Source organism: Lasioglossum baleicum, chromosome 7 (assembly GCF_051020765.1).
Source record: "Lasioglossum baleicum chromosome 7, iyLasBale1, whole genome shotgun sequence".
In the NCBI taxonomy this organism is placed as follows: domain Eukaryota; kingdom Metazoa; phylum Arthropoda; class Insecta; order Hymenoptera; family Halictidae; genus Lasioglossum; species Lasioglossum baleicum.
Window position 1 is genome coordinate 3,597,272 of NC_134935.1, and position 14,025 is coordinate 3,611,296.

A 14,025-nucleotide genomic window follows, 5' to 3' on the forward strand; every position below is an offset into this window, starting at 1 on the left:
TTAACGATTATGTAATAAGTATTTAATCGTTAACCGCAATTTTTTAACGATTATGTAATAAGTATGTAATCGTTAACCGCAATTTTTTAACGACTAAACTAGGAAATTAATTGTTAATTGCGATTAACGATTGAAGTAGAAATTTATTCGTCAATTGTTGATTAAATTTTTGCCCAACTCTGCTCCTATGTACATACTAATATTCGGACACTCTTAAAAAGACGACAACATTTTTAACCCTCGCAAGATAAGTCTAATAACACTTAAATACAGTAAGGTGGGGTCTCCTTAGACCCCGACAAATGAATTTCATAAATAGCCTCGTTTTTAATGAAATTGGGATAAAGAACAACACAGGATAAAAAGTTAACAAACAGAATTTCACATTAAGGGCCCGACTAAAAAAGTTTTAAAAAATGCCTTTTTCATTTTTGCATGCAACCTTGTAAACTACAATTTTTGGAAAATTTTTTTTGCAAAACATTTCGTAAACCAATTCTTCTAATTGATTACGAAAAATCAGGTCATTTGGTACGATTATAAAGAAGTTATTCAGTTTTAAATGGCGTACGAATACTTATGGGACTGACTGTATACATGTGTAGCCCTATAAATAGCTTTTTCTAAATTAAATTAAAAACTTCCAAGTCGTCAGTTAATATCCGGTAACTGGTACCTTTTTTCTACCCGAAAACAAAATTACTAGCATCGAATATCAGGTGGTGTTAGTGTTTTGCGGGACGTTCTATGAAAAACAAAATTGTTACACTTTCAGCAGTGAAAATATCACATACATATTCACACACAGAGTAGAGTATATCCATACATATTCTAGTAACATTTAAAATTTTTTCCTTCAGATAAAATACAAATAATGGCACTTCCTGCGCTCGTGTATATATAATTTTACCGATAAAAAAGAACATTGTCCGCTGATAAAAAATACCAAGGAGACTTACATTAGTAGACTGCGGATAAAAATTGTCTGCATCGATTGCAAGAAATAGAAACCAAACCGAATGTCATTTCTTCCCTTAATGATTTGATATTTCCTAGTGAAAACTACATTGTCAATGTAAGTGACAAGTGAACCTATTTCTTAAGAGTTGTAATTTAATAAATAATAAATATTTCCTAACATATGCTTCTTGTTTGTTCTTTTTAGACATTTCCATTAAGTAAGTAGTATCTAATTACCTTTTTTTAGTGCCATTTTAGCGTTAAGTAATTGCAACTACCCATTACAATTACTTGTAATTGCATTAAAATTACTTGGAAATTGCAGAAATAAATTATTACAATTACATGTAATTGTGAAAGGAGTAATTGCAATTACTTAACACGATTACAGTAATTGTAATTGAGTCTAACAATTACTTCAGTGTAATTGTTCTTTTAAACCACTAATTTTTATGTTTTGGACCATTTAACCGTTTTCTAATTGTAATTATAGTACACTTTTGCACATGTACTTGAAGATGTAATTACTCGTGTAATTAATTGCTGCCCAATTCTGTCTACGTTCTAGTCTGACCACTCAGGTGTTCTTTGCGTCCCTCTAGCTCCGTTACCGTCCCATTAGCTTACACTCTTTCACTGGACAGTAGTATTAATTGTTTTCTTGTTGGTGGAGTGGTGGAGGACATTTCAAGATCACCTTGATTTTTTAAAATGGAATGTCCTATTTTCTGTACCAATGATCGAAAGAGTATCATATTCTGAGTATAAAAGTGTTGACCTTCATATGTCCTAAACGTAATTGTTAACGAGATATTATCCAAACTAGAAAGAAAATTGTTCGATAATACCTCGTTAACTATTAGGTATAGGACATATGAAGGTCAACACTTTTATACTCAGAATTTGATACTCTATCGATCTATGGTATCAAAAATATGACGTTCTATTTAAAAAAGTCAATGTGACCTTGGAATGTCCTCTACCACTCCACCCACAAGAAAAAAATTAATACTGCGTAATGTAGCCCGTCATACCAAACAACTTTTGTACGGACACTTTTTTGATAACGACAACGTCTTTTGAGATATCCTGCTGATCTGATCTGATATTCATACATATATCACACAAAAAAATCGCACAAAACAAATCGCATAAAAACAGGTTTGACTGTATATCAATTTCATATCCACCTCAATTTCAAAATATCCACCAATTAAAGAGAATAGAAATATACTAGGTCGGAAGAAACGTTTAATTTTCGTGTTAACCTCTCGCCGTACCAATTTCTTTACAGTTACGGTGATAAAAACGGCCTCATGCACAAAAATGTCGTAGAAGGGAAAAGAAAATGTATATTTTTTGTATAGCTACGTATATTTTAATGCGTAAATATTAGGGGTGTGCGAGGTCCCGGTCGGCACGGGAATCTCTCGCGGGATCGGGACGGAATCCCGAGTCTTTCGGAATCCCGAAAATATCTGTGGTTCCCGACATTTTCAAGTTTCTCCATACTTCCAATAATTACAAGAATCTGAAAGCCATTGTGTTCTCGAAGATTACGTATCTTATTAGTCGGGAATGTTTATGTTAATAATATTTTAGAAAGTAATTGCGAATAAGGATAGGGGAGAGTCGTGCAGTACCGACCGCCGTACTGTACCAACCAAAATTAGTTTATGACTTTTCCAGGTCAAATGGCTACACTTCCTTTAAGAAAACAAATGAATATAACTATTGTGGGTAATATGTTTCGTTGCTACATTGTTCATTCGATTTTTTTCGCAGTTCTGACACATTTAGCGTGAGCGTTGATATTTCGAGTGTTAAGAGTTATTTTCTAGATCTGATAATTTGTTTCTCAGGTAAGTAAATGACTTTGTTGAATTATGTATATTATACCTAGTCTATTAAGTATAATTAACGGGCCCTGTTTTGGAATTTTCTTTGTATATTATGTATACCATAACCTAAAATGTTTCCCCATGTTTGTCGTCCAGTACCGACCATCCAACTGTCGTGCAGTACCGACCAATCAACCATCGACCAGTATAAGCCAAACTTTTCTTATCTGTAAGTTCAATCTGTTAGCATTTGAAATGAAGTTAGAGAAGATGTTTATTCAATCTTTCTTCTACCTTTTCCCACAGAAAAATGTCCGAAATTCCAAAGCGGAAAAAACCATCATCACTGCTCACTTTAAATATTAACGATAATTTTTCATTAACTTCTTTACGTGGTGTAACTTCAAAGTTCATGGAAATAGTAAAATCAATCTCTCCTAGCAACGACACATTAGAGTTGCAAACAAAAAAGAGAAGACAACGGACGCAACAATCCGAAATCCTAACTTCGACCGTTTTTATAAACGAAGTTCAGAAAAAAAGGAACCTGGCTGAAGAAAAAAAGATAAATGCGGAGAAAAGAAAAGTTGCAAGAAACGAAAAAGCCAAAGAAGCAGAAAAATGGAAAGCTGAAACTCAATTAAGGAAAGGAAATAAGGAAAGATGTAAAAACTAAACGAAAAAAATGACATAATATATAAAAATATATAATTGTTTTATTATTTGTATAAATAAAATTTGAATAAAAATGCGTATTCTAACATCTAAATGTCTTTTTTTAACATTATTAATGATTTAGACTGAAAAATCTACTAAATACGTAATGGTCGGTACTGGACGACAATTCTTTGTTTCCTTCAAATTCTAATATCTTTATTCTTACAAATATTGAATACTAATTATTAAATTTCACAAAATCAATTTCTGGCCTTTTATTAAGTTCCCTTTGTGTTACAAATTCCTTTTTTTAATTTTAATTTTTACCGATTCTAGTCTACCTAATAACAAGAAAACTTAGAGCGGTCGGTACTGCACGACTCTCCCCTACTTTCGGGAATCCTAAATATTATTCTATTGTATATCCCGTACATTGTCGGGAATCCCGAACATTTTCGAGAATCTCGCACACCCCTATTAAATATTGATTACAAACGAATCAAATTCTATTCCATCTAAAATGAAACGCGTAACATTCATGTTTGTTAGACTTTGTTAACTCGCGCAAGGGGGGGGGGGGGTAAGGTCTAATAACACATAAATAGTAAGGTGGGGTCTCTCAGACCCCGACAAATGAATTTGATAAATAGCCACGTTTTTAATAAATTTGGAATAAAGAACAACACAGGATAAAAAGAAAACAAAGATATTTAATTTTGTCCATATAAAAATTCTTTTCAAAAATCTGAAGCTGCGGTCTCTGAGAGCCCACATTACCTTGCGAAGATTAAAAACCTTCATCACGAGTCTGGCTCGTCAAAATACGGCAAAGGGTTAATTATAGAAGCTCAGACATAGGATTCTGCAGGTATATTTCAGAAGCTGAATTCTGTAAGAAAGTGCAAGAAAAAAACTCGATTTTTATCACATGTTCGCGCTAGAATTAGTTGATGTCGGTTCGCAGTGTTGCTCGACAGCACTTAATGTCGGGAACATCGGTTCCTTCGTATCCGACGTGTATACATTGTGTATGTATAATTCCGATAAACCGGCTTGTCGAGCATGCGTGGTAGAATCACGTGCGGCTTGCTACGTTCTGGGAGTAAAGCAGTACGCGATAAGTAACTTCTAGTAGTTCGCCGCGCGTTTCCGTGCGACACGTCGCACGTTGTTTCGTGGGTACGGGCCGCCACGCTAATTGCACGGCGTGTTTGCTTCTGGTATCGAGATCGAACGGAATCCGACGACCCGAGACAATCGAATGAGCCGACGGATTTTGCCGTGCCACAATCATGAAATATATCGGCGCACTTGACGTCGGAACCACCACGGTGCGGTTCCATATCCTCGACGAACAAGCCTCCACCGTGGCCTCCTCCACCGAAAAGGTTCGATCTTTCAGATTTACTATCGATTCGCGGCTTCCTCGCGGTTCCGGGACCGCGCGAACCAATGCGGGATCGGTTAACTATTGGGTTGGCAAGAAAGTAATTTCTTTAATCGTAAACTTTAATCAAATTTTATATTTATCTTTGATTAACTTTCATTTCTTTAACTTTAATCAATAAAGTATATTCCATTGTGTTCGATGATCTTCTGCGATCTTTCTGGTAGCTTCATAATTCCGCGCTCATAAATCTTTATGTTCCTTATCAGCATAAAACGATTTCAGGTCATCATTATCAATGAATGTTTTACCATTTTACCTTCGGAATAAATGGTGATAAGGACCAGAAGTTTTATGAGCGCGAAATTATGAAGCTACCAGAAAGATGGCAGAAGATCATCGAACAAAATTGACAATATTCTATTGATTAAAGTTCATTGCTTGAATAAAAAAATTGGCTTTCATTCAGGCTTAAAATACCGAAATTACATTCTTGCCAACTCAATACTTGTCTGATCATTCGGTTTACAGTTTACAGTGTTATGCGTCACGGCTATCGCTCACGAAAACCCTACTTATTAATATTTCTTACATTAGCAATAATTCAAAGAAGAAATGGTACTTAATACGTATAAGAAACTATACAATATCATTTGCCACGTTTTCGTTTTATTGTTTTATTGACTGCGGCTATTCGCATACAACAAGGTGCAACGTTCCTTTGCATCTGTTATCGTGCTCGAAAATCGACGACCCCGATCTGTTTCATGACAGCGGATCTTTCTGGAAAAGTGTACAAATCGATTGTAAGACACCAAAGATAAACGAAAATGTATTCTCTCTTTTCAGCTATCGAAAATAATATTAGGTTGTACATCAAAAACACATGTTGGGAATTCATTGGGAAACAGGAATTGACATGTTATCTGAAAAATGGCAAGATGTTGTCACAAATAATGGAACTTTGTATGAAATAATGGAAATTAAATAATATTAAACATCTATTTTTATAAATGGACTCAAATGTTTTCTTTAAAATACGACAGAATTTTCCCTCCAACCTAATATTAGCGATATCCTTAACGCTAAACCTAACACGACCCCGACTAGTCAATTAAACGGTTCTAAATTTTTGATTTCACAATTATTGAAATTATACTGATGCTTTCGTAAGAACTGATTTAACAAATATCTTTATTATAGGACATATTACATACAATAACAACCGCGCAAAGTCTAAGTAAATTAAGTCTTGTCATTTTTTGTAAGGCAACATGTGCTTGTTACTTTTATAGCTCAGCACATTCAGGGTTAAAGTTCAAAGAGATGATTTCAAACGCTATTTAATATTTTATATTTTATTGTGCTTCAAGAAAATAGTATTGTAACCCTCGGACAACGGACGATTTTTATAAATATTTTATACATAATTGGCAATGCTCAGGATCGTTCACAGCTCTAATTAATAATTTTTAAAAATTTACTTTTGATGGTATCTCGTATAGACACATTAGTCGTTCTGATATTGTCAATAAAACAGCTATTCAGTTAGTTTAATTGGCACAAATTGAGTACTTAAATAACAAGTTGGATGTTCCCGGTCAAAATAGACTCAGGCCCAGCCGTTGGGGGACTAAACAAAATATACAATTTCGAAAATAAAAGATTTCTGTTTTAACAATCTGAAGCACAAAATAAAATATTTCTATTTTAACCCTTAGCACTCGAGTGGTGATTCAGAGTCGCCATTAAAAATTGCTGCACCATTATTGAAAATAGTGTTTACATTATTATATATGTTGATATCTAATCCCCAGATAGCACAAAGACGTTTTTAAGAAATCTGGAGTTATTACAATTTATGGATATACCGTGTGGCGATTAACTTCATCAATCGATTGAATCAGTCTCCGATTTTTCGATTATTTCTTCTTTTAATCAACGGTTGGCGATTAACTTCATCAATCGATTGAATCAATCGCCGATTTTTCAATGATTACTTTTTCAATCGTACACATTAATCAATCAATCTTGATTAAAATTTTAATCCCTGTCTCATATTGGTCTTATTGGCAATGAAAAGGTAGACTTACTTGCGACAGAAGCGACAAATGAAATGCCCACGTTGGATATCAAAACCCCGTTTACCGACTTTCTCAGCGACTTTAAAACCCAATCATGGAAATCCACTAACAACTTCATCAAAGAGCAAGGTATATTTAAGGGTAAAGAGTACGTTCGATTTTTCCATAAGGATGATGGTAAATCATGGTTTCATGAGCGTAGGCTGCCTAGGAATCTTGTCACCTTTGTCAATAGATGCCGTTCTAAACCTTATAATTTAAACGCTTCGTTAGCCAGAGTGATTTATTATAGACAAGACACTTGTGAGTGTGGTGCTGAATCCCAAGATCTAGATCACGTCATTTGGCAATGTCCAAAATATGAAGATGAACGCGATATACTCTTATCAGCTGTTTGCAGTCGCAAGTACTGTCTCCCGACTTGTATAAAATGCTTCCTATGTGGCCCAGAGATTAAAGGCCTATCAATTTTTTTCGATTTTATTAAGCGATGTGCAATTCAAATTTAAATTCATTGAATTAATGTAACCTAGTGGAAGCTATACAATGTGTATAAACTAGTTTTAAGGTAAGCAAAGTTAACATCTAACTGTACATGTATTGTATATGCTACATAAACCATACTTCGTTTACAGTTAATATAAATACAGTTAATACGTACACCTTTGAATTTGTCGAAGACAATCTTTTATGATCACATAGAAACAAAAACATTTAGTCAATACAGTTAATACCAGGGACCAAAAATAACAGTTATTCTAAAATTTTCTAAGGTAAAAATCATTAATAAAAAGTTGGTTATTATTGAAAAGTACACAAAATATAAAGAAAAAAATTCGAAGAACAAAATGATTAATTAATATCGATTTTTATACTTTTTAATTACAAGTAACAGTTATTAGTAGACTGCGGACTTTATGCATTTATAACAAAAATTGGTACGTCCAATTTAAGGCAGTGGACATATTCAAAAAATTTAAGAACATCAACGTATTAGTTTCAGTTCAATAAAATAATTAAAACAAGAAAGAAATTTTTATGTATACTTCTGTGTCTCGGAATCGACGTAGACATTTTTTATTTTGCATAAAGATCCGCAGTCTAGTTATTAGTGTCCAAAAACTTGGATCATCCTCGATAACTGTTATCGTTGAAGAAAAACTGTTTCGATTGCTCAAGGCAGTTATCGATGAGAGAAGTTCATTTCGATCGCTCATAACAGTTATCAATGAGAGAAGTTCATTTCGATCAGTCATAACAGTTATCAATGAGAGAAATTTATTTCGATCGCTTATAACAGTTATCGATGCTCGAATTTCTTTTCACGTGTTCATTATAATTATTGATGAGAAAATTCATCTCGGTTGCTTATTTAATTATTGAGTTGTCGGATGGAGCAAGCCTGTGAAATTCATTGAGAAGGTTTCGTACAACAAGACTGTTGAAATTTGTTAACTGTCTTTGATAATTGATTGACTACCAATTGAAAGTTGCACTATTGAATAATAATTATTGCAAATTTCCTTCATCAATAACTGTTATGAGCGATCCAAATAAATTTCTCTCGTTTATAACAGTTATAAGTAATCGAAATGAATTTCTCTCAACGATAACATTTACCAACAAGAGAACAAATTTTCGGTTAATTATAATTCTTATTTGTTACTAATACGATTTTAGTCGATGAAATACTTGTTATTCCATGACTTTTTTTATTTTTGGTTATAACAGTTATGGTCCCTGGTCAATACATACACGTTTGCATTTGTCAAAGACAATCTCTTATGGTCGCATAGAAACAAAAACAATTTAGTCAATATAGTTAATACATACTCCTTTGAATTTGTTGAACACAATCTTTTAAGGTCACATAGAAACAAAAAACATTTAGTCAATGCAGTTAATACATATACATGTTTGAATTTGTCGAACACAGTCTCTTGTGGTCACATAAAAACAAAAACAATTTAGTCAATACAGTTAAAACATATTCCTTTGAATTTGTTGAGGACAATCTTTTATGGTCACATAGAAACAAAAACATTTAGTCAATACAGTTAATACATACACCTTTGAATTTGTCGAAGACAATCGCTTGTGGTCACATAGAAACAAAAACAATTTAGTCAATACAGTTAATACATACTCCTTTGAATTTGTCGAAGACAATCGCTTGTGGTCACATATAAACAAAAACATTTAGTCAATACAGTTAATACATACACCTTTGAATTTGTCGAAGACAATCGCTTGTGGTCACATAGAAACAAAAACAATTTAGTCAATACAGTTAATACATACTCCTTTGAATTTGTCGAAGACAATCGCTTGTGGTCACATATAAACAAAAACATTTAGTCAATACAGTTAATACATACACCTTTGAATTTGTCGAAGACAGTCTCTTGTGGTCACATAAAAACAAAAACAATTTAGTCAATACAGTTAAAACATATTCCTTTGAATTTGTTGAGGACAATCTTTTATGGTCACATAGAAACAAAAACATTTAGTTAATACAGTTAATACATACTCCTTTGAATTTGTCGAAAACAATCGCTTGTGGTCACATAGAAACAAAAACATTTAGTCAATACAGTTAATACATACACCTTTGAATTTATCGAAGACAATCTCTTGTGATCATAGAAAGTAAAACATCACATAGAAAGAAAAACATTTAGTCAATAGAGTTAATATACATATACTCGTTTGAATTTGTGTATTCATGGCGTTCGTGAACGCGTCAAAGTTCCGCAATCAGGCGATTTCACACGGTTTTTTCCTGTGACCGCTTTGCATATTTTTTCCAAGGCCCCGAAAGAAATCGAGTTGTAGATAACAAAACGATAGAGAGCAAGAGTTATTATTCAAAGATAAGCAATCAGGGGAACGTAGAGGAACTCGCGTTCGCTGACTAAAGGTTTATGCGGATCCATGGTTAGGAATGTTGGGATTCATTACATTAACCAAATTTATTACTTCAATCTATTATCAAAGCATACCAGAAAGATTATACAGGGTGTCCCACGTAACACTTTTCACAATTTTTCAAGTACTTGCGATAATAGACAAAAAATATTTTCAACAAAAGTTGATCAGTTTTCAACAGTACTTACATTGCAATAAAAAAAGTTCGACAAATTTGTTTTTGATTATTGTCAAGGCCTACTTAATTTTTTTAAATGGCACTTCAAGGTCATTGATACGGGCTATAATACTGTTAAGCCAAAAATACGAAGTGCCATTTTAAAAAATAAAGGTGGCCTTGACAATAATCAAAACAAAATTTTCGAACTTTTTTATTGCAATCTATAGCCAATCGAAGACTGATCAACTTTTTAATAAAATATTTTTTGTCAGATTACCGCAAGTACTTGAAAAATCGTGAAAAGTCTTACGCGGGACACCCTGTATATGCTACGAAGAAACTTGTTTAATTGGATCGCTAGAGTAAGTTAGATAAATAAAATAATTTATCGATGTAAATATTACATTTTATGTAAACACCCACTACGCAATATAGGTACATAAACGAAAGTTTTTATGTATTACGAGTACTTTTAATTAGAGTACAAATCGAAGAAGAAATCACAATATGTAGTGATGGGTAGACGGCGGATTTGATGCATTTATGACAAAAATCAGTATGTGGAATTTGAAACAGTAAAGACATTAGAAGTATTCAAAAACACTGTTTTATTATATTCAACCTATTGAACATATTAAGAAAAAAAATCAATTTCCATTTCACTCCAGTTTGTTGGAGAATCCAGGTAGAAAATTTTTATTTTGCATAAAGATCCGCTGTCTGCGATGACGTTATTCGCATATTTAAAGAAACAGTATACTTTCCGAAATAACGCAACGATTTCAGCTCAATTTTAATGAAGATAGCAATACTACTATATCGTTAAATCCTTGCTTCCTCGACCCCCAATATAAAGATCTAGAGCACGAATCTCTTCACATGAGAAATAAAATACGTAGCATAGTAAAAAACGAACTAGAAATTTTGCCCCGTCATACAGTATAATGACAACATTGATGACACGTTCGACATAAATGAAGAAAGCGATAAATATGTATATTGCGGAATCACAATAACGATTTCAAGACTTGCAATGAGCGGAGTTCCAAGATAACGGAGTATCTGGTGCCCACAAATCACACGTCACAAGATAATTAAAAATGGTGGATAGCGATATAAAAGCAAGGCATATAAGTATATTTATGCATTATTTTGTAAACATTTGGAGAAATGGTGCAAACATCACCCAGGACTTATGCCCTTTCCTCCCACATCTATGTATACATAGGCTCGTATGTGGTGCGGTCGGGGCCCCGTTCTTCGCATTTCTCCCGACCGTTTGATGTACGAGCTAAGCCCATGTCTGTTCTTGTCTATCACACCCTTGCAATCCTGGAAACGAGTCTACTCCCTTAAAATTTAACTTCTTCCAGATTATAATTGACAATGAATTAGCACTATTTATAAAGCAATAAGGGTAAAGTAAAAATGAACGAGTGTGTGTGTAATAAAATAGAATATATATTACTGTTCCAGTTTCCATAAATATTTATGTATACAGAACAACGGCGACAACTCCCCTTTCCCCTCTAACACTTTAGCTTCGTGGTACTGCGACTTCTCAACAGACTATAGCACTTTGCCCACATCCATCATCTATGTCAGGGGTGGCCAACCTTCTGCATAAAATGCGTAAATTTTGTCACATACGAGTTCAGATGCGCCATACAACTTAAGCTGGTTTTCAGAGTCGCCAAAAAGTGATCAAACCAGTACTCAAGGGGAATACAAGGTACCCCCTCTCTGATGACCAAAGTAGAGTAATAGTGACACGTTGCGCGTGCGCAGCGCAACATCATCTCACCGTGAGTCCCCTTATCTGGCGACACTGGTAGAATCTGCTTCGGTTAGGGGAGGAAAAGAGATAACTCAATCACGCAACTAAATTAATTAACTTACGCTAGTTGAAAATCTGCAGTAGTGAGAAATGATCTTTTGGACGAGAGGGCGATCGTTGTCTTCTACACTGCTATTCCCATCCTATAATTGTAAACTGTCAACAAATTGCGACGAATTGATTAGTAAGAAGGCTGTGTAAATTTAACTAACAGCTCTCAGATGTTGAAAATATGAAGATGGATTCAGTTATGGCGCCTACTACAAAAAAATAAGTATAGACGCAAGGATCCAATGCGCCACGTTTGGCGCATGCGCCACAGGTTGGTCACCCCTGATCTATGCAGTAGATGAAGTAATCTTGGAACACAGCATGTTATTTGAAGCCGGGTCTACAAGTGTATATGGTCTAAAGTCTAAGATGTGGATGCTTCCAACAGCTGACCACCGTGGTACATACATATTGGCTTTCCTCCATCTGATTCGTTGTTGTTCGCGCGATCGGAAATTGCGAATGCGAGGCGGGCAACCGGCCGAACAAATTTCGCGCGATAACAACACGGAACTGTTACGCGAGGACACACATAAAAATTTGAAAGGCTAATGAAAAGGATCGGTGGCATGGTCAGGACATCGACCGCTGATTCATTAATATTTCATCGAGCTCGCAACAGTTGCGATAACGGCCTGCCTAGCCTGCAATATGGTCAGCCAGATGCATTGCACTCTTTGACACGCATTTTCAACCGCATAGAAGACGAACCACAATGTTATATAACATTTAACCACTCGGAGCTAGTGTTGTATAAAGCTCGAGTCTTCGAAGCTCCAGAGCTCAGTCTTAAAGACTTCTTCTAAATCTTCTTCTATAGAAACTTAGTCTTTAAGACTGAGCTCTGAAGCTTCGAAGACTCGAGCTTTATACAACACTACTCGGAGCTATTTTAACTGGAAAATGAAACATTTCTTCCGGCCTAGAATAATTCCATTCTATTAGGTCAATCGGAAAGTTCCGTCCGTTTTTTTTACAAAAAGTAGAGCTTTAGTTAAGAAACAAAATGAAAAAGTACATTAATCAAAATATTGTCCATTGTTAGCGATCACTATTACCACATCTATCGGGCAGCAAGCGAATTCCGCGACGAAACATTTTTCGACATCTTCGTAAGAATTAAATCGTTCCTCAGCAAGTGCGTGTGCCATCGACCAAACCAAGTGATAATCAGAAGGGGCACAGTCTGGCTAATAAGCCGCACGGGGTAGCACTTCCCAGCGAAGTGCTTCTAACGTTTCTTTTACAACTTTTGTGACGTTTCGCAAGCAGAATTTCGCAGAAGGTTTTTCGCTTCTCAATGTCTCTTGGCTTGAGTTCATATGGAACCCACTTTCCTTCCTTGTAGACCTTCCCCAAGACTTTTAAACGATCAGAAATGACAGACTGAGCACAATTTAACGCTTCTGCAGTTTGTTTTTGCGTTTGACATGGATCTTCATCCATCAATGCCTGCAATTCTTCGTCTTCGAGTACTCGTGGCCGTCCAGAACGCACTTTGTCCTCCACAGTAAAATCACCATTTTTAAAGCGTTGAAGCCATTCTCTACACGTTTTATCGGAAACAGCATTATCACCATAAACATCTACAATCATTCGATGAGCTTCAGCTGCAGTTTTCTTCCAACTGAAGCAAAAGATTAACACTTCGCGCAAATGACGCTTATTCGGCTCAAATTCCGACATTTTCAATGTAGAAGAAACCGATGTTATTGATGCAAGCGTATATTGTTATGTATTGAATTTTATTGAAAGATGTCCAAACTAAAAAGTTAACATTACTTCAGACGTTATAGTTAACGACAATTCGAGCTTCAGCTACTCGACACTAAACGGACGGAACTTTCCGATTGACCTAATATATGACTTTTGTTTATTTTATGGGTATGAAATTGATAAAACACCTCATACAATAGTTAAATGTTCTGTAATTGATTAGATGCCAACTTATTTAATAATGTAAACAATATTTTGAATAATGGTACAGCAGTTTTTGTGGTGACTCTGAGTCACTACTCGAGTGCTAAGAGTTAATAAGTGGACTGTGGAGTCTATGCGATCATGACAAAAATGCAAAACGCTCAAAATATTTTAAGAATTTCAGGCCGTTGTCGTAT

The 14,025-nt window shown here is 34.8% G+C and overlaps 2 protein-coding genes across 6 annotated transcripts in view; one reads left to right on the forward strand and one right to left on the reverse strand.

Moving 5' to 3' along the window:
• Nucleotides 1-14,025, reverse strand: part of Nachra9 (nicotinic acetylcholine receptor alpha9 subunit) — a 32,186-nt gene that overhangs the window by 13,952 nt on the left and 4,209 nt on the right. The gene's annotated exons all lie outside the window — the stretch shown is intronic.
• LOC143210672 (glycerol kinase 5) overlaps nt 1-14,025 on the forward strand; it is a 66,164-nt gene that overhangs the window by 6,885 nt on the left and 45,254 nt on the right. For 2 of the 5 annotated variants that reach the window (XR_013009315.1, XR_013009314.1), the window contains exon 1: nt 4,080-4,846. The exons of 1 other annotated variant lie outside the window; for it this stretch is intronic. Coding sequence is in view for 2 of the 4 variants with exons in the window: in XM_076427750.1 (XP_076283865.1) it covers nt 4,751-4,846 (96 nt within the window). In the remaining 2 variants the exon portion in view is untranslated. Of the gene's footprint in view, nt 1-4,078; nt 4,847-14,025 lie in introns of those variants that run through there. 2 more of the 5 variants (XM_076427750.1, XM_076427749.1) reach the window with 2 other exon arrangements.